At 49.3% G+C, this 21,047-nt stretch overlaps 1 protein-coding gene across 7 annotated transcripts in view; it reads right to left on the minus strand.

Moving 5' to 3' along the window:
* Gpr161 (G protein-coupled receptor 161) overlaps nt 1-20,491 on the minus strand; it is a 49,843-nt gene extending 29,352 nt beyond the window's left edge. For 3 of the 7 annotated variants that reach the window (XR_002389476.2, XR_002389477.2, XM_021244700.2), the window contains exons 1-2: nt 19,115-19,493; nt 17,917-18,039 (exon numbers count right to left, since the gene is read on the minus strand). Coding sequence is in view for 4 of the 7 variants with exons in the window: in XM_021244700.2 (XP_021100359.1) it covers nt 17,917-17,932 (16 nt within the window). In the remaining 3 variants the exon portion in view is untranslated. Of the gene's footprint in view, nt 1-17,916; nt 18,040-19,114; nt 19,495-19,965; nt 20,139-20,376 lie in introns of those variants that run through there. The other 4 variants (XR_015449500.1, XM_021244701.2, XM_004865212.3 and 1 more) reach the window with 3 other exon arrangements.
* Nucleotides 20,492-21,047: the final 556 nt, after the last annotated feature.

Below are 21,047 nucleotides of genomic sequence, written 5' to 3' on the forward strand. Positions count from 1 at the left end.
GGTTGGCCTATATTATCTATTTCAGTGCTAACACAGAATTCAGAGGTATGACTGAATGTTTTCTACATTAAACACAAATCCTCACAAAGAGCATATCAAAGTCTGAAAGTAAATCATAAAAAGTGTACAAGACACATCATGATGAAAAATGGTAAACCTCAAGGTACCGAGAAATAGTAAAAGCAAATCTGACCAGAAAAAGGAACAATGAGACAAACAGCTGACTGTTCAAGAGCAGATGTGGAATCAGAAAACAGTGGAATAAGATCCTCAAAGTACTGAGGAAAGCAATGCTTGCTACAAAGTTCAATTTTCATCACAAGGGAATAAAATACACCTTTGAGGCCTGACTCATCATTAATTAACACTACACTAAATGATCTACTTAAGAATGTATTTCATGAAGAAAACAATCCAGAAGTATGGGGGAAGGTGCAAAAACAATTAGAAAAGATAGTGGTAAACATGTAGAAAAACCTAAATTAGAACTCCAGAAGATGAAATTTATATTTAAAGAGTTAACCATCAGCCATAAATATGGTTACAATGGCCAATGTGAGAGCTTTAAAAACAAGGTAAAACTAAAAAGTAAGTAAATAAATAAACAAGATAAAACTGAATGCTGAACAAAACTGGAGATCTTTAACAGATAACGATATGTATTTATGGAGTACAAGGATATTTTGATATAATTATGATTCAATCTAGGTGGCTAGCACATCCATCACCTCATATACTTTTTGTGGTATGCTGTGAACACTGAAACATCTACTCTTGGTTACACTGAAATACACGTCATATTATTCCTATGAGCCCCATGCTGTGAAACAAGATCTCAAATACTTCATCTTCAGGTCTATGTGGAAGTGGACGCTCTGAAAGCAGGGGCTGTGGTCACAACATTCCAAGTTACTGTGTGCCCATGGCAGAGACTTCGGCTCCGGCTGTTTCTCCAGCACCTGATCAAGAATCCGGTACAGGGACCGGGGATTTAGCTCAGTGGTGCCATCCCCTGCCTCGCAAGCACAAGGTCCTGAGCTCGATTCCCGGTACCAAAAAAAAAAAAAAAAGAATGTGGTACATAGCGGACAACCCAGTAACTATTTCTGGATGAGCACCTTCATTACGTGTCACTGTTAAGTCAAATATGAAAGGTAACGGCCCAAAGAATAAAAATGTATGCAGCACTTCCAATCCAGGAGGGGAAACCAGCCCACAGCAGCACTCTCCTCTGCGTGGCCAGTGGCTGAGAAACGGGACCCCAGCTGGGTGCAGCCCTGGCGCTGCCCGTCCAGCTCTCCCCAGAGACAAAGGCAGATGTGGGCAGACAGCTGCCCACGGGGGGAATCCAAAATCCCAGTCTCTGCCGCAAAGCCTGGCGCGGGGAAGGCACCAGGCCCGGCACATCCCTCAGGGCTGTCTTTAAATAGCAAGAGGGGGATTTGGAGGCCCCAGCTTCCTGGTGGGCAGCCAGCCTCCTGGGGGCTGGCAAGCCGGGGCCCATTGAATGGAAGCAAATTCCACTGTGACTCACATCTCCACCCTCCTGGCAGGGCTGCTGCCAGACACAAAGGTGTTCAGCCTCCCACACTTCCTGCACCGGGCCCAGACCGTCCTGAGAAACAGCTAGGCAGTAACCAAGGGAGGTTTTAATGAATCTACCAAAACTGTCCCTGAGGGAGACAGAGAGCTGTCCCTCTCAGACAGGGACCACGGAAATGCGACACATAGTCACTATCACAGCCACGCTCCTCTTTGGGAACTGCCTTCAGTGTTTCTGTTCATCCCCAAGACAGTAAAAGTGACCCTGGATAAGACTGCTGGTAACAGTCTCACATCACTCAAAGCCAAATCTTGTCACTCAGGTCAGTGACCAATATCCATTTTAGGGTAAAAACAAAGGCAACACTAAAGAATATTGAGATAACTGCTTTATACACTGATTTGCTTGGTAATTTCCAAGAAAAAATTCCAGAAATGTCTGAGTTACAAGGCAGAATTATTACAATAGGAGAGCAGGTGCTGTCTCTCTATGTAACTGTAAATTTCCATATTCTGGTCTCACCTCATAGTCCAACTTAGAACTCTCTGACTCTGATTGACCAACAGCAGACTGCTTTTCCAGCTGTTATCACTGTGGTCCTCTGTCTGTCAGGAAGACCTTAGAACAATGGTTGAGGGCACAAACTCTGAAGCCAGACTGCCTGGGTTCGAAGCCCGGCCTCTCAGCTTTTTAGCTACATAAACCCAATAAATGAGCTGACTCCAGTTCCCTCACCTGTGGAGTATCTTCTTCAGAGGTATTGTGAGGGCTCAGTTGATCCTACACAGTGCCTGGAATAGCAGCTGGCACATGGTGACCTTCACTGGATGTGAATGGTACTGTCTGAAGAGTACCCTGAGCCTACGTGGTCGGACAGAAACAGCAAATGTTTATTTTTCTAAAATGTATTACAGTAAAAGACACATTGCCACTCATCCCTCTCACGATACTCCTCCTCATTTTGAACACAGGTATCCGATCGTTCCTGCCACTTTCTGAAGCAGCTCTGGAAGTCCTCTTTCATGAGTGTCTTTACGAGGTTCAATCACAAGTACAGTGGGGGCCGCTGCCGAGCGCCATCCAACAGGAAGGCAGCCTCATGAAAACATGACGCTGTGTCCTCACCCACCAAACGCACCAGATCTGGCACTGTGCGACTTCTGACTCTTCCCCAAAGTCAAAATGACCATGAAAGGTGATGGTTTTGAATCACTTCAGGAAAAAAGGCAGCCACAACAGTGCAACTAAAGACACTCATGAAAGAGAACTTCCAGAACTGCTTCAGAAAGTGGCAAGGACAGCGGGATAAGTGTGTTTAGGATGCGGGGGAGGATTCTGAGGGGGGTAATGGCAGGTGTCTTTTACAGTAATAAGTCTTAATTAAAACATTCGCTGTATTTTCCAGTCACACCCGTACTTTGGAAAGGCCCACTCCTTTAGTTGGTGATTTGGGCAAAACCAGCATCACTTCTGGCTGGAGTTCATCTCTTGTCCTAGGTGAGCCAGCAGGTGCCTAGGGATGGCCACAAGATCCCAGACCCAGGACTGGCTGGAACTGTGAGGGGACAAGGGGCAGGTGGGCTGGCAGACAGGAGCCTGGCTCTGCAGCTGCTGGCCACCTTTGGGTCCGTGTGGAGGGCCTGCCAGCAGGTAAAGCCAAGAACGAGAGCACATAGTGTGTTGGAAGACAGAGGTGGCACAAGCGACTCTGCACAAATGCTGATGGGCGGTTCTGAGATTCTGAACCTTGTGGTGCTTCTCAGTTACATAAGCCAGTCCATTTCCCTCCTTCATGCTAATCGTGCTGGGTTCCTATCACTTGCAACATAAGGAACCCATGATGTTCTGATACATCGTGCATACTAAGTTCGGGCCATTCCTCAGGCACAGTCCTGCTACCTCGGCTTCGGCTTCCTTCTTGAAAGCTCTTCATCCTTTCTTCTTCCCATTGCCATGCACCCTGGACCCCAGGATCACGGACAATCCTCCTACAAAAGTGTCGAGAAGCTGCTCACCCCCAAGATACAGCCACTTTGGGACCAGAAGATCCAGGTCCCAGCCACAAATGACTTGAAGAAAAGGAGACCCCCTCACCTCCCCAGTGGCCCTTCTACCCAGGACCATCAACGGGGCAGGAGAGCCTGAGAGCCAGAAACTACGGTCGGGTAGGATGACACTGTGAGCACGTCGGGGCCAGAAGGAGGCAGGGCTCTGACACCTCTCTAAGGAGCGGCCTCTGGACAGGACAAGACACCCCTTGTCTCCCGAGTTCAGCTCTACAGGAACCAGTTCACTCGCATCATGCTCTCTCCTCTTGCTCTTCAATACGACCGAGCCAGGAGGGCGCCATGCCCTCTGCCACACTGTCCCACTCTCTAGTCCCATCCCTCTTACAGCCGACAGTGCCACTCCGTGCCCTTGCTCACTCTGCAGAATGGCTGGCCAGCCTGAAAAGCTGGCATCACAGATGCCCTCCCCTCCAAGAATCAAAGGCCAACAGGTAGTGCATTAGATGCTGGCAAAAACAACCCTCCAGGTGAGGAAATACTCCACGGTATCCCTCCCAGCCAGCCCAGTGAGGTCCCTGTCTGCTGTGTGCTGGGGCAGCGTGGGGTGACGAGAAGGTTCCAATCACCACCTTGTTTGCACTTAAGGTGACTGAGATGAGAATGAACCCACATGCGCCCCACCCACAAAGCAGGCCACACAACTGGCTGAGAGCCGGGAAGAGACTGCAGGATCCCTGGGTCTCCACATCTGTGTGTACAAAGAGCTCGGGCCCTGGCTCCTCCTCCCTGCACACCTGTGCCCCTCCTTGGTAAGGGGGGGGGGGGAACGTGGCTTCTTGAGTACATATCGCTAAGTGAAATAAACCACACACAGAAGGCTAGACACTGAATGGTGTCTCTCATGTGGGAAACTCAAAGTGTAAATAATTTAAAGATCAAAATTAATTAAGATGGTAGGAAACAGGGAGACAGACTTCATGGAGATGGTGATTTGGGGATGGGAGAAGATGGGAGGGAAGGGAGGAAGTAAAAAGGTTCAATGGGAGCCAGGGATTTAGCTCAGTGGTTCCATCACCTGCCCTACAAGCACAAGGTCCAGAGTTCGATCCCTGGTGCCAAAATAAAAAAAAATTTTATTAGGTGTATGTTTGCAATATAGATTAAATATATTCATCATGGGGAATTGGTACACACACATATTGCATCTTGATCCTTTTTTTTTTTGGTAGCGGGGATCGAACTTGGGTCCTTGTGCTTGCAGGAGCAGGCGGTGGAACCACTGAGCTAAATCCCTGACCCCTAATACAATTTTTAATAAAAACATCTACACAAAGATGGCAGAATGAGAGAAAACATGTGCAAATTACATATGTGATAAAGATTAATATTCAGAATATACAGAGGCCTCCTAAAACCAAAGACAAAAAGTACAAACAAGTCAAGTGAAAAAGAGGACTTGAATAGACATTTCTCCAAAGAAGACATGAAAATGGCCAATAAGCACATGGAAAGATGCTCAGTATCACTGATTTATGGAAATGCAAACAGAAACCACAATGAGATACTTCTTCACACACAGTAGGAATGGCTGTTAGCAAAACAAAACAAATGCTGGTGAGTATGTGAAGAAATTCTACCCCTGTGCCCTGTGGGTTGACAGCACGATACACCTCCTCTGGAAACAGTAAGGCAGTTTCCCCCAAAACTAACCACAGAATTACCACACGATCCAGATATATATGGACAAAGATCTGAGAGTAGGGTCTCAAACAGATACTCATAGTTACTCTTCTTAACAGCCTCATTCACAGTAGCTACAATGTAGCAGCCACCCAAGTGCCCACAGACAGATAAAAGTATCAGGTAAATAAGGTCTAGACACAATGAAATATGACTCCACCTTTAAGCAGGAAGGAAATCCTGACACATGCTACAACACAGAGGGGTCTTGAGGACGCTATGGTAAGCAAAATAAGCCAGTCACAAAAAAGACAATTACTTGCGATTCCACTTCCTTGAAGTTCACAGAATATTCACAAAAACAGAAGGAAGGAAAACACAGTGGTAGGTGCTGGGGCTGGGGAAGAGGAGAAGAGGCGCTTATGGTTTAATGGGTAGAGAGTTCTAGCTTTCCTGAATAAAATCTTCTGGAGTTGGATGTTGTTGATGGTCACACAGTATTGTGAATGTACTTAATATCGCTGGATTGTGCATTTAAAAATGTTTAAGAGGGGCCGGGGATTTAGCTCAGTGGTTTCGTCGCCTGCTGCGCAAGCACAAGGACCCAAATTCGATCCCCGGTGCTCAAAAAAAAAAAAAAAAAATAGTGGTGTCTGTTAAAAATGGTTAAGATGGTAAATTTTATGTTATGTGTATTTTGCTACAATAAAAAACTTTGGAAAGGGCCGGGGATTTAGCTCAGTGGTTCCGGCGCCTGCCTTGCAAGCGCAAGGTCCCAAGTTTGATCCCTGGTACCAAAAAAAAAAAAACTTCGGAAAAAAAAATCTGGGCATCTTCCCTCTAACTTCTCTCCCTGACAGAATGGGGGAAGTCAGGCAAAGAAGGAAGCCACAGTTCCCACAGCTTCTCAAGCATTGCTGGGGATGATGAGAACCTCAGACAACATCTGGTCTACCTAGTCCTGCAGCAGAGGAGCAGACCAGGCCTGGTCTGGCATGGATCATTCCCCACAGGGGCCTGCAACAGCAGTGACTTCAAGGCTGAGCCCACAGAGTAAACCACTGGCCACACCACATCCTCCCTAGAAGGCCATGTGCCCGCACAAAACTCAACTTCCCTTGGAGAATGTGAGGAACACTCCGTCTGAAGCAGAGGCGCCTGAGGGACAGACTGCCCGGCATCTGTCAGAGGGCAGCCGGGCTCCCTCCCGGGCCCCGCCGGCAATGGCAGCAGCTGCCTTCCAGAGGGCACCTCGGGCTCTGGAGACCCACAAACAGCCGCCCAACTCACGATGGAGACAGTACGCCTGCACCCCGGGAGGAAGTGCGACCGACGTCCCCAGCTGCACAGAGGCAGGGATCTAGCCTGTGACGCCCGCCAGCCACGCCAGCCTGGACCACGTGCCCCCCAGCGGGAGAAGCTCGGACGCCAGCTGCTCCAGCACAGCCCAGGGAAGCCTCCAGGACGCTGGCCCATGGCCACCAACCGGATACGGAATCCCGGCAAATCCCAGGGGCGCAGCTGGGTCACACCAGCTCAGAACCACCCAAAGCCGTTCCAAGTCTGCTGCCAGAGGCGGTGGTGACAACTTGACAGCCACCGAAGGAGAGAAGCCACTGCTGCAGTGGGGCACCAGGCTCCCGCACCAGCCGGCCACTCTGTGTCCCCTGGCCTGTCACAGGCATCTCAAGCCTGCTGTCCAGAGCCACCCTGATCCCTCCAGGCTCTTCCTCAGCTCTGCGTGGTGCCCGTCCGTCCAGATGCTCAGACCCTAACCCTCGGAGTCCTCTCACACCCTGAATCTGGCCACCAGCAAAGGAAATGTGTCTGAATCCAACCACATTTACTCCACCTCAGCTGCCACCACCCTGGTCAGAGGACATTATGCTGCCTCGATTATTAAATGAGCTTCCCACTGGCCTGTCTGCTTCTGCCCTTTCCCCCATTTTCAACACACAACTAGAGTAAGCCCGTTAAAGCAGAGGTCAGAGCAGGTTACTGCTCTACTCAACTCTCAGTGATTTCACGTCACTCAGGATAAGCCCCAAGCTCTTGCCTGGACCTGCAGCTCCCCACCTGCTCTGGCTGGCTCTCCATTACTGCTCAAAGCTTGTAATAAAAACTACCTTTTATTCCTTCTGCTCCAACTGCACTGACCTCCTATTCCTCAAACACTTCAAGCCTATCTCTACCTCAGGGCCTTTGCACTTGCTGTTTCCTATGCCCAGAATGCCTTTAGTCAAGATATCTTTGTGGGCTGCTCTTATTTCCTTTTGTGTTGGAATGTAACTCAATTTTTCTGCAAAGCCTTGTCAGTTCACGTTACTTAACGCTCATACTCTCTTTCTACATATGGTACTACTCCCTTCTTTGTTTTCTCCTTAGCATGTATGTGTCTGTGTGTGTGTGTGTGTGTGTGTGTGTGTGTGTCCGTCCCCTGGTGCACACACTTACATGTTTATTTTGTTAATGTTGTTCTCTATCATAAGACTGTCAATTCATGAAGGCAAAGAAAGTTTTGGTCTATGAAACACTAGAAGGGCTGCATGTCCCATATATGTGATCAATAAATAGACAAAGGAGGGGCCAGGGATTTAGCTCAGTGGTTTCACCACCTGCTGCGCAAGCGCAAGGACCTGAATTCAATCCCCGGTACCAAAAAAAAAAATAGACAAAGGAACAGGATGCTAACACCCCAGTCCCTAAGCACATCTTGCTTCCAGAGAATTTTCCTGCAGGAGAGTAGCAGATGCTATTCCTTATGCAGTCAATGTCCATTCCCCTCTTCACCCACCACCTAAGCCCTGGTCGATATGAGTGCCAAATATGACCACACGAGTATGCTTGCTTACACAAGCTCAGGAGCCATTAGACCCAGTCTGCAAGGTGGTGGAAAACTATCCATTCCTTGATAAAAAGGGACAGACTCAAGCTACGCATGGTGCCATAGACCCATAATCCCAGCACTCTGGGAGGCTGAGGCAGGAGGATCAGAAGGACTGCAAGTTAGAGCCCAGCCTGGGCAATTCAGTGACTTAATGAGAACTTGCCTCAAAAAAATACATAGATAGATAGACCGGAGGGGATATAGCTCAGTGTGAAGCCCCTGGACTCAATTCCTAGTACTAAAAAAAAAAAGGAAGGGGGATGTGGACAGACCTGGCTGGGGTGGTCATCTCCTGGCCATGCAGTGGATGAAAGTCCCACCCCATGCAGAGCAGGAAGCCCAAAGCAGCCCAGAGGTCCCTAATGAGCTCCGAGGCCACTGTACCTAGCTGTGGCGAGTGGGTCCTTCGTGAAGTCCTGGTAGAATGTCCTTTACACCCTGAAAAAGTAACCCAACTGGCTGCACAGGTCAAGGGCGAGAAGAGAGCTGCTGAGAGGCAATCCGCACTTCTGCAGTGTTATGGTCGCCCGCTGCCGCTAAGGACTGGGGTGCTCCTGAGCTTGTCCCTGTCACTTGTCCCCCATCCTCCTCCCATCCACCCTGTCCCATGCCCCTCAGCCCCGTGCAAGTGGCCCTTCTCCCGAGCTTGCTCACCCTTCTCCATGACAACTCTAAACAGCCCAGAGATCCCACTCGCTGGAGGGAGCAGGACAACGTCCCTCCCACATGCACGGACCCAGGTGAATCCCGGGCGATGTCTCGTCTGGGATAGCAAGTTTTCAGAACTGGTGGGATTTTACCAGTGTAAAATGTTAAACACTGCATAAGCCTCTAAGCAAAATGTATGAGAATCTGTCATAAGTCTACTTATATTTTAAAACCAAGCATATAAAGTACAATGATGCTCACAGTGATTCAAGGTCATTAAGTCCGATGGTGCATGGAGTTCTGACTTGGAAAAGACCTTAAACGTCATTGCTAATGCAGCCACTCTCTCGGGACCACAGAGAAGGCTGGTGGCTCGTCCACCACGCCCTGGCTAGTGGGTTATGACAGGGAGCTGTTAGTCCATGACAGGAAACAGGCATTCCCACCGGATGGATTAAGGTAGTGCGACTTCCACGAATGCCACAGACCACCCTCCCACGTCCCTTATGTCCTTTGTGTCCTCTCGCCTCGGCCCAACCTTCGGCTATTCCGCTCCCCGTCCTCTCCCTGCCAGCTCGAGGTCTGTGCCTGCAGCACACTGTGGGAGCTGACCATCACCACCACACCGGGCCACTTCCTCCTTGGTCTTTGGGGAAGGCTACTCTTTGAGGCAGATCATGGCTCAGGGAATGGTACATGTTCCAGAAATACAGCCCAGGGTTCACAACCTGGTTCTGACTTGCTAAGCCACAGAAAGGAAACTGCTGAATTTAAGATTGTTGGGTCCCCTCACACTACTCTGGGCGTTTGTGCAGAAGACACCTGCCCGGTTTTGCACACCCAGGGACACTGTTATTACTTCTTGGCTCTCTTGTTGCCCCTTTTCTTCTGTCTCTTTAATAAACTACCCTACCACACAGCCTCTCAGTCAAATGTCCCCCAACACTGTCTGAAGGCCCAGTAAATGACAGGTCACAAACATGCAAGCTCTTATTCTGCAAATGTCTGTACATGCTATTGCGGCCAAAAAATTCAAAATCATTTTTTACATTGTTATTGATTCACAGCAGGGTTTTTTGTGGGGTTTTTTGACACACAGAGCTTTGCTGACCTCAAATTCACAATCCTCCTGCCTCAGCCTCCTGAGTGCTGTACCACCATGCCTGGCTTCACAACAGCTTTTTGTAATTAAGCACTTTCTCCAACTGATGGAATACTAAAAGGGCAAGGGAGATACCACAGATACCTGGCATTTCAGAAACCCTGATCACTAGCATAAGCCATTCCGATGCTCCAGGCCACTCACCTTATCGATACCCGTGTGGATAACATGGAGCTTGGGACCTACCTTAAAGCTAAACAGTGAAGTAGACTTTGTGGAACATTCCACCATGACCCTGACCATCCCTGGAAAATACAGTTTTCCTTTAATACGCTGGTTATCCTTTCAGACGTGATATCTTCTCATAGTGCATGTTTTTATCTTGGGTGAGGATGTTTACTTTCCCTTACAGGTGGCTTTCAAATGCTTCCTCAGTTTCCCCTGTGAGTTACCACCCGCATCTTGCATGCTGAAAAAATGTTTGATATTCCTCCTACCCACTTATATTCACTTATCTTAGATCTGGTCATCAACAGAAAGAACTAGGCTTTGGAATCCTCCCCAAACCTACATCTGAAGTTCATGTAACCCTGAGCGCTCTGAGCCTCAATTTCCCTGTGAGGAAAAAGGGAGGATGAATCTACTTTATAGGACTGTACGGAGAAATACCTGCAGTGATGCAGATAACAGCAGCTAGCAGAATGGCTTTCAGAAAATAAACCCCCAAAACACTTACATAATTTAAGACATGAGAAAAAACTCAATTCCTCAAATTTTAATTAAAGCCAAAGAGGTTTCCTTTGATTACTTAATGGGGCCAAATGGAAGAGACAGAGGAGGCACTGGAGAGCATGGAGTCCAGAAGTGATCTGAGTCCACTGGGGACTGGGCGAGGGCAGATGCAAGGGCTCTGTCCCTCGAGTGTAGGAGCCAAGCCGGGGCCTTTATCAGGGCCTCAGGTCTCAGGCACTGGCTTTCGAAGAAACAAGATATTTTCATTTTAATTTACCTCCATGAGCCCTTCGCTGCAAGACTGACTTTTGACTCTGCAAGCAGAAAAGCTGATGTGGTTCCCTCCTCACTGGGCCTCACAGAAGGGTGATGGGCACCTCCCCTCACATAGAACATCTGGAAGGACCAGGGCTGTGTCTGGTGGTCACACCTGGGGGAGGCTACTGGCATCCGAGGCTGGGGATACGGCCACACGTCCTGCCGAACAGCATAGCCCTTGGAAAGGGCCAGTGGCCCAAGTGTCAGCAGTGTTGAGACCCAAAGGTCTTGGTCTATGGGAGCAACTTGGGTTCGTTCCTCTCATTCTGCGTTTTATGATAGAGACTTAATAAACAGATCAAGGAAATCAACACAGTCCCTTCCGTAAACAAACACACACGTGCTCCAAGATGATCAGAGGAGACGGAAGTTGTGCTGAGAATAAATGAGATGTTATTTCTATCACAAGATAGTGATGGTTATTATGTTAATTGGCTTTTCCTTAATTTTTTTTTCACTCATTATCTTCAGAGAACCAAGCAAACTAATTAAGCCCAAATTGCTAACTTTGAGAATATTATTTTCAAATGGCTCATATGAGTGTTTCTTCTGAATACATTTTCTCTGATGGGCCCTTCAGACATGATGTCTTCTCATAGTGCTCTTTTCTATTTTAGGTGAGGTGACTTCCAAATGCTTTCCCCTGTGAATTACCAGCTGCACTTTGCATGCTGAGAAAATAAACATTTTCCATCCCCCCTATGCATTCATATCCACTTAGACCTGATCATCAATAGGAAGATTCTGAGCTTGGGAATCTGAGACAGAGCCTGAGGGGTTGAGGACATTCCCCCCACAAAGAGGGCATAGCACAGAGGAAGATGCACCAAGCTTATACTCAGCACAAGGGGACCGAGGGAGTAACAAGCCACAGATACATAAAGTAATTTCAGATAGTTGTAGGTGTTATGAAGAAAAAGAAAGCATAGTGCATTTATCCATTTTTTGTTTGTTTGTTGCTAAAATAAAATACCTGACAAATACCGTAGAAAGAAAAGAGGTTTGTTTGGGTCAGTTCCGGAGACTCAAAGTCTGGATGGCATGGCATTGGCTCTGGCGAGGGCCCCCTGACTGCACCACGGCATGGCAGGCAGCATCTTGGTGTGAGCAGGTGCCAGGGGAAGACATCTCAAGGTGGATGGAAGCCAGCTCAGGGGCAGGCTTGCTCTGTCCCAACAACTTCCTCTTGAGGGAACTAACTGGGAGCCCCAGGAGAAGCACATTAATCCCTCTGAGGACAGTCCCACCTCTTACCATCACCACACTGGAGCCCAGGCTCCCAACACATGAACTCTCCGGGGACAAGCCCCAGCCAGCCCAGAGCTCTGGGCAAGGGGAGAGGGAACAGGTGCATACGCTGGGTGGGGTGTGCCCAGTGGCGGGGACATCTGCATGGAGACCAGAAAATGGCACACAGGAATCCCACAGGGCCGCTGGGGCCAGGAGGAGCTTGGCACATTTAAAGAACAGCAAGAAGCTGGGGAGGAGGGAGAGGAGAAGGGTAGCCTCTGGAGGCCGAGGGCACTGTGGGCACAGGGAAGCAGTGTGCACTGGATCCTAGTTGTGACCCGAAGCTGCTGGAGGGGACACCTGACTTGGGCATTGAAAGGGCCACTCTACTGCTGCTGGGTGAGCAGCAGATGGTGGGAGGCAAGCGAGGAGGCAAGGACATCAGTTAGGAGGCCACTGCTACAGCCCGAGCAGCAGGGATGGCATGGGTCAGGGTCCTGGTTAACAGAGGCGCATAGAAGGGACAAGATGCATTCCTCTCCTTACTGAGGCCAACAATTCTGGGCCAACAGAGGCCTTCAAAACAATTCATTCTACTGGTGTCACTTTGCAGGTGATGAAACAAAAGCCTGAAGAGGTGAACTGAGTTACCTGCCTTTACATACCTAACTATGGACAAAGCCCACGTTTCCTCACTACATCTCTGTCCTTCTGGGCCAAGCCCAGGGCTGGGGAATGCAGATGACAGGTAAGGACAGGAGCTCTCTTGAAGGTGTTCCCAGCCATGTTCAAAATAAAAGGCTCACTTTGGGCAGTCACCAGCAACCCGCCAGCCAAACCCAATGGCCCTCCTTTGCTCTGCAGCACAAACACCTTTGATGCTTTAATGTTTCTCTGACTCCCTCTTCCCTTGACTCCCCAGGTCCTGCTCTGCCTTGCCTCTGCCTCCTTTAGCTCCATCCCAGTTTTAATCACCCACTAATCACCCACCTAGTATGTGTTATTTTCCCCTTGCTCATCCACAGAGATTAACTGCATCACTTCCCCATGCTCCGGAAGTTGCCCTCTGGTGATCTACTCGGCTCCAACCCCAATTCCACATGCCTTTGCAGATGTGGACACATAACATCATGCCTCTCCCATCCCCAATTCCCATCTCCCTGTGACCCAGTAGAGCTTATGACACACAGCAGGACTGCGGTTGGGATCACTGCTGGAGCCACCACCCAAAACCTTAGCGTGAAGGAAGATTAAGACAAGGAGGCAAAGAAAACAAATCATAATGAAATCACTCAAACTCTGAATCTATGCCAGAAGCCAAATATACTCTTGAGCTTTTTAGTGATATAACCACTAACTTTCTTTTTTGCGTAAGTCAATTTGAAGAGCATTTTCTACCACTCATAAAAGAAAGGATCTTTTGATATCTAATTTCTCTATATGTTCCCTCCGTTATGGTTGGGATCTAAATGTCCCCCCTCAAGGCAAGCTGATATAGGCTTTGGGGAAGCAACTGGGTCATGAAGGCTCTAACTTCACCATGTGGATTAATCCACCAAGATCATGATTTGATAGCATTGTTGGGAGCTGATGGAAACAGGAGGTAGGTCTAGTTGAAAAGAGTGGATAATGGGAGCATCATCTTGAGAACTATTTTTTGTTCTCAGCCCCTGCCTGGCTGGCTCTTTCCCTCTCTCTCTCTCTCTGCTTCCTGGCTGCCATGAGGCGAGCAGCTCTGCTCCACCACATACATCCTTCTGCCATGATGTCGTGCCTCACCTCAGGCCAACACCAATGGAACCAGCTGACCATGGACTGAAACCTTAGAAACCGTGAGCCAAAATAAGTTTTCCTCCTTTAGGTTATCTATGTCAGGTATTTTGTCAAAGTGATAAAAAGCTGACTAACACATTCTCCATCCCCTCTCAAACCCAGTGATTCCAAACTCTCCAGCTACAAGCTAGAAAACACTGCCGAGACCAAGACTCAGGTCCACCCACCTGGCAGATGTTTTCTCCTCTGTCACACCCAGGCACCTTGGCTATGACAGTGCACAGTATGGAACTCATCACCTCTCCTCCTAACATCCCAGTACAGTATTCTTCCTGTACCTCAGATAAAACATCCCTGCCCACCCAATTTCTCAAAATAGAAACCAGAGTTGGGCCGGGGATTTAGCTCAGTGGTTTTGCCGCCTGCCCTGTAAGCGCAAGGACCCGAGTTCGATCCCCAGTACCAAAAAAAAAAAAAAGAAACCAGCAATATCCTAGACCACTCCTGGCAGGTAATTTCTTTTTGACTGCATGACCTTTGGTGGGTTAAAGAACATGTCTGAGCCTTGGATTTCCATACGGACTCACCAGGATTGAATGAGTTAATGTACGGAAAGCAGTAAATGTTGGTCTATCCCATTCCCTACTGCAGATATCCAGCGCATCATGAAACTCTAACTCTCCTGGGGATGGTGGTGAAGGCCTCTAATTTCTAGGAAGCTGAGGCAGGAGAATCAAAAGTTCAAGCCCAGCCTGGGCAACTTAATGACTTAGCAAGACACTGTCTCAAAGTAACAAGTGAAAAACCGACTGAAGATATATCCCAGGGCTTAGTGCAAAAGCCCTGGGTCCAATCCCCACTACCACTAAAACAAAACAAAACAACCTGGGCCGGGGATTTAGCTCAGTGGTTCCAGTGCCTGCCTCGCAAGCACAAGGTCCCGAGTTCGATCCCCGGTACCAAAAAAAAAAAAAACCAAACAAAAAAACAAAACAACCTTATCCTCACTGCCATTTCCCCAGCCCGGAGCCTCACCCGCATTCCCCTGAGTTACCAGTAGATGTTTACAGCTCATCTTATCTTTCATCTCACCCCCACTCCAATCTGTCCTCCCCACGGTTGCCAGACAGATGGTTCCCTACGCAGGCCCGGTTGTGCCATGTTCCCCCAGCACCTGCAGAAAGTATTCACTGGCAGACGCCCTCCACCTCTTCTACCTGCACTCCAGCCTCCTGCCGTTTTCCCTGACCGTGGGGCTCTGTGCGTTGCTCCCACCACCCACTCTGAAGACCTGGTGAAAAACACCCCTGAAAAGTCAAAGGAAATACAGGTTGGCTAAAGAAGCTCATCCTGACCTACCTGGTGCCACAGAGAGGAGGGAACGTGAACAAATGAAAAGAAAAAGCACCAAGGGTTTAGAGTATTCTTAAATAAAAAAAGGCAAAGAAAAAAATGAAGAGGAAAGGAGAAATGTAGAAAGATTTAATGTGTAAACAGGAGGGGACGACGCCCTAAGCAAAATGAAAAACGTGGCATCACAAAGCAAAATAGAGATTCTACCTCATAACATTAAATACTTCTGTACCATCAAAGGTTGATGAGCAAAGTTGAAGACAAAAAAGGCGAGATATTTATTTACTAACACAGGAAGAATTAAAGCTCAGAATTTAAAAAGAGTCACACAAAATGAGGAAATTACAAACAGCTCAACAGAAAAATGGACAAAGGATTTCATCAAGCAATGAGAGGACGTGTAAACCGATTTAAAATTTTTTTAAAGGGTAAACTTGGGAGACTCCATTAGCATATAAAATGCACCGAACTGATATGGAATGGTCTCCAAGAACTAGGGTAAACTTTCAAAATGGCATATGCAGGAGCGGTTATAAAGCACGCTACTCTATTTATTTCCGAAAGGCAAACAATGAGTGATATATACTTTTTATTTGCCTGAGGGTACATGGATTCTCTCTGAAAGAATAGATAAAAATGGGAAAATTAGTTATATCCCAAAAGGGAAGCAGCTGCGAACCAGAGCAGGAGGAAAGTGTCACCGTTTATAACTTAAATGTTCTACCTCTTTTTTTTCTTCAGGTACTGGGGATCAAACTCAGGGCCTGCACACTGAGCTACATCCCCAGCCCATTTTCTGGCTTTTTGTTTTGAGATGGTTCTCACTAAGTCACTATGTTGCCCAGGCTAAGCCTGAAATTGTGGTCTTCCTGCCTCAGCCTCCCGGTCTGCTGAGATTACAGGCCTGTGCCACAAGTCCCAACAGGTGCTGTACCTTTTGAATACAGTCTCTCCCCTGAGTAAATGTAAATAAGTACGTTAATTAAATCTCTTTTTCAGCACAGTCTCTCAGACCTCAATAAGCAAAGAGAACTGAGCTTAAATAACTTTTTAACATGTGCATTCTCTTTGACCCACCAATTCCATTTCTAGGAATAATTTTTATCCAGAAATGCTCTTTATGGACACAAATGAAGATACATAGATATATTAAGTTGGAAACCATCTAATTAGGGTTGGTGGCATATGTCTGTAACCCCAGCACTCTAGGAAGCTGAGGCAGGAGGACTGAAAGTTTTAGCAATTTAGTGAGACCCTGTCTCAAAACTTCAAAAAATAACAATGAAAATAAAATAAAAAGCTCAGCGCCAAGGTCCTGGGTTCAATCTTCAATACTGAAAAAAAACAAAAAAAGTTGAGAACAATTTAAGGGTTCACCAGTGGAGGAATGTTACATCAAAATTTAATCACGGATATTATATATCCTCTCATTTACATATCTTACAAAATATATTCAATAATTTTGAGTTGATCCCCCAGTTTGAAATGTAAATAATTTACTATGTCTCATGCTATAATGTCAATAAGCCACATATGAAATATTCATATTTCCAGACTTGTTGCATATGTACTTACGCATTGAAAAAGACCTAGAAAGAAACCCATTTACAGTGGTTACCCCGGAGGTGAGGACGGGAAGTAGAGGAGAGGTGGAGGGAACCTTAATATCTTTTCCTATATATTACTGCATGTGAAAAATGTCTGAAAAGAGCTGCTATTTCTGAAAACTTGCTACAGTCCAGGCATGCTGTCCCTTAGGCACCCAGCCGGGCTGAGGGACGGGCCATTCTACTTCAGACCTGCTCTTCACACAGTGCTCACTCACCCGTGACTTGAGAATAAAATAAACACAAATCAAAATAAAAATGCCAATGCACTTCCTCCGGCGTTGCTCCTAGCGGACTGAATACTCTTTCCTTTGTCTTCCCAGGCGTCCCTGAACATATCTGCCACAAATGCCATTCTCTCCGCTGCGGGGCACACACACTGACCATGGAGACAGACAAAAACTCTTCATTCGCATTCTCTCTTCAGGGAGGACCAGAATCACAGGAACATAGGTACAGACGGAATGAATGAAGGATCGAGTCATGAAGTCAGACCTTCCCCCAATGCAGGCAGCCCTGATAGCCACCTCTACTTTTACTGATGATTTTGTTCTTTTTTTTTAAACAGTAATTTTTATTTATTTATTTATTTATTTTTTGGTACCGGGGATCAAACTTGGGTCTTTGCACTTTCGAGGCAAGCGGCAGAACCACTGAGCTAAATCGCCGGCCTCCTGATGATTTTGTTCTTCAAGAAAAACTTCCAGAAGATACCACCTCTCCCCTCCAGTCCTGCTTTACTGCATTTCAGCGAGACAGTTAAGTGCTTCCAAAGGTCTAACAGGCTGACCCCAACCAGCCCCCACACGTAATTCAGTCACCTTGCACGTTTTTAAACATGTTTTTAATTAGCTGACATATTTAGAAATATGGAGCTTTTTTTCTAAATATATATGGCTCTCCCAAAACTCAGGTCAGGTAACAATGTGCTCAAGCCCGTAGCACCCGCAGCCACCTCTTTATCACGAGGCTGGCAGTGCCCGGCACTGCTGCCACCCTCCCCTGCTCTGCAGCGGACGCGCACTGAAGTATACCTCCTTTTGCTGACATTCAGGTCAGTTCCAGTTCAGCCCATTCTGTCTTCCACAGAACACAGAGAGTGCACACCGCGCTGACCATGCAGTCTGCCTCAGTCTCAGCAAACTCCGTGCACAGGGCTGCAACACAAAGACATGGATCTGGGTACCTGCGCCTTAGCTTTAGTTTGGGGAAGTCAGGCAGGCTTCTCTGTTCTCACTGTCATGGCCGGGAAGCTGAAGAGCAGGGGAAGGCCCTGGTTAAAGGATCCCCCTATGGCATCAGGGGGCTGGTGGAAAAGTAAGGCCAAGTCAAAAGACCGCGAGTGACTGAAGCTGCTGGCTAACTGGGCAGAGGGCTTCACCTGCCCAAGTCTCAGCTTGCTCCGCCAAAGGGCCAGCAGCACTCCGTGGGGCTGTTCTGGGATGGAATGAAAAAGGAAGGGTACAGCACACACTTCTCAGGGATAAAGACGGGTGTGGGTCAGTACTGAAAAGGGCACTCTGAGAGAAGTGACAGTGACTGCAGCTGCAAAGCCAGTTAGGACTGAGGAGCGCTGTGCAAGGTGACCAGAAGTCCCTCCCCATCCCTTGGCTGCCCAGAGAGCCTGGGAAACGCCTTTCTTCACCTGCTCTAGTAAGATGCATTTGAGGGGAACATTCTTAGGGCCACGGAGAGCTCTCCAAGACCCCGGGGTGGGGTGGGGGGCTCAACTCTTGGGGCAGAGGAGGTCAGGCTGCATGGACTCTTCCAGGACGCAATCCAGGGATGCGGTCTGGTCCTCCCGGGGCCTCCAGCACTCGAGACAGGCTCTCCTGGCGTTATCACTGCCCCTCCAGCCAAGGTCCCCTCCTTCCCAAACCATGCTCGGGCCTCTCTACTTCGGGAGGGAGGAGGATCAAAGGACCGGCTGCTGAAAGCCCTTTGCAAAAGGGAGGGGAGGGACATACAACACGGAAACAGCCTCGAAGCTTGCCGTGGAGTGATGCCAAAGCCCGCTGCAAGGTCCCTGGAGATCACTCAGCACCCGGAGACGCACTCGCCCCCAAACACCCATGCGGGTGCGCTCTGGACCCGAGGCGCCCAGGGCCGGCCAAAGGCCCCAGCAGCCCACCCTAACCGCACTTGCCTCTCGCGGACTTCGGGGCGCACTCGCCTCCTGCTCCGGGTTGAGGACCCACGGTGCCCAGGGTCCCAGTTTGGGGTGCCGCTCACCTGTCCCCGGATTCCAGCCGCTGCGCTCACATCCCCCACCCTAAATGGGGTGTGGAGCCCTGGCCCTGGAGGCTCCCGTGAACCGACTCCCAGCGCACACCGCTGCTCTTCTTCCCCGGCCACTTTCGGGGATCCGGTGCGCTCGGCAGGGTGGGGGCTGCTGCTGGCCGAGGGGAGGGGCGCGCCCCGAGATCTTCCCACAAAGGGCCCCGCCTCTCCAAGGCGAGGCACCCGGGAGGGCGGGTTCCCTCCCCGGGACGCGGGCAGGGGGAGCCGAGGGGCCGGGCGCCGCGGGAAGGGGGCGCGGGGTCCCCGCTGCCCGCACCGAGCCCCGGCTCTGCCCCGCGCCCGCCCGGCAGCCCCCGCCCCGCCGCGTCCAGCCTCGGCCGCCGCCGCCCGCCTCCGCCCGCCTCCGCCCGCCTCCGCCCCGCCGCGCTCGGGCGAGAGGTTTCGGGTTTCAGCCTCGGGCCGCGCGCCCCGCCCGCCCGCGGACCCGGCCGAGCAGGCCAGGCACTCGCCGCGCCGCCCGCCTCCGCGCGGGGACCCCTGCGCCGCCCCGGGCTCCGCCCCCGCCCCCGGAACCCCGCTCCCCACCCCTCCGCGCCCGGCCCTGCGCCTCCCGCCGCTTCCCACCGCCTGCCCGGCCTCTGCCCTTTGTTCGCCTCCCCTCGCCGCTCGCCCCACTTTGTTCCCGCGGACCCTGTGGTTCCCTGCTCGGGCCTTCCCTGCTCGCGTCCCTCCGTCCCACTGCCAGCCGTTGGGACGTCCCCTTTTCCGTGCCTCCTTCCATCACACGTCTACTTTCGGCTTCGGCCTCCTCTTCCTCCTCCGGCCTCTCGCGTCCCGCTCACCTCTCATCCACGCGCCCGAGATCGCGGCGGCGCAGAGCCGGTGTCCCTCGCACTCGGATCTCGCCACAGGCCCGGGCTGCTGCGCGGAGGAGTCCAGTGCCTCTCCGTCTGTCTCCACTACTTCCCACCTTCTGTACCTGTGCCCAGCCGCCTACGGTTCCTATGCAGCAGTCCTAGGAAGGGAATGAAAAGTTGAAGCCAACGGTACAACACCTGGGGGGGGGGGGGGCTCATTTTAAAAGAAGGTCAAACAGGGCAGTGAAATAATCAGGTATGAACTTATAAAGCCCAGTTTGCTAAACTCCAGGAAAAAAAAAAAGACTGATGCTATGTTTAGAGCAGGATTCAAATTCCTCTGAAAGTTACCTGCTTTAATAAATGCAATTATTATTCCCGAGTCTACATACTGACCCCCTGGGAGCTGCTTCCTTATTATTATTAGGCCACCGACGCATCGCTTGAAACGATAATTTACTATCCAGCATCTGCCAACCACCCAGACTGCTTCAGGAACAAATGGGAAAAAAGTAAATGCGTGCCTTACTATTCCTAAGGGATCCATGCTATATTTGGTCAAAAGCGAAAGCTGAGCGCCTCTTAAAGGCTAGGTCGCCCAGCAAGCCAGATTCTAGAAGCAGCTTCAAGCAGGCTGTTCTCTGTAGAGTCCTTTAGACATTTATTCTGAAATCCCTGCTTATTGATTTAATTTTTACGACTCAGGCCTGTGACCCTGGGGGAGTCAGTTAACCTTTCTCAGTCTCCGCTTCTTCATATATAAAATGAGGATACCGTACCTGCCTATCTGCAGAGTGAAAAGGTTCCATGAGATAATGTAAGTAAATCCCCCAGTGTCACAGCGTCCCCTTAAGGACTAAGTCCTTTGAAAATTGATATTCCAGAAGGATCTCAAAATTCATGGCACAGACAGGTATGGAGGGAATGAGAACCAGAAAAAAATCACTGCTCCTATAGTTCCGAATCCCTCTGTGAGACAAAAGATGTGCTCCCTACTGAGTAATCTTCATCTGGATTTACTGAACTCCATTTTGCACTCTGCCGCGGAAAACACTATTTTCTCCTGC

The sequence above is a fragment of the Heterocephalus glaber genome, unplaced genomic scaffold (assembly GCF_053883595.1).
Source record: "Heterocephalus glaber isolate CG9 unplaced genomic scaffold, H.glaber_assembly_v1.0 deba00000738, whole genome shotgun sequence".
Taxonomy (NCBI): domain Eukaryota; kingdom Metazoa; phylum Chordata; class Mammalia; order Rodentia; family Bathyergidae; genus Heterocephalus; species Heterocephalus glaber.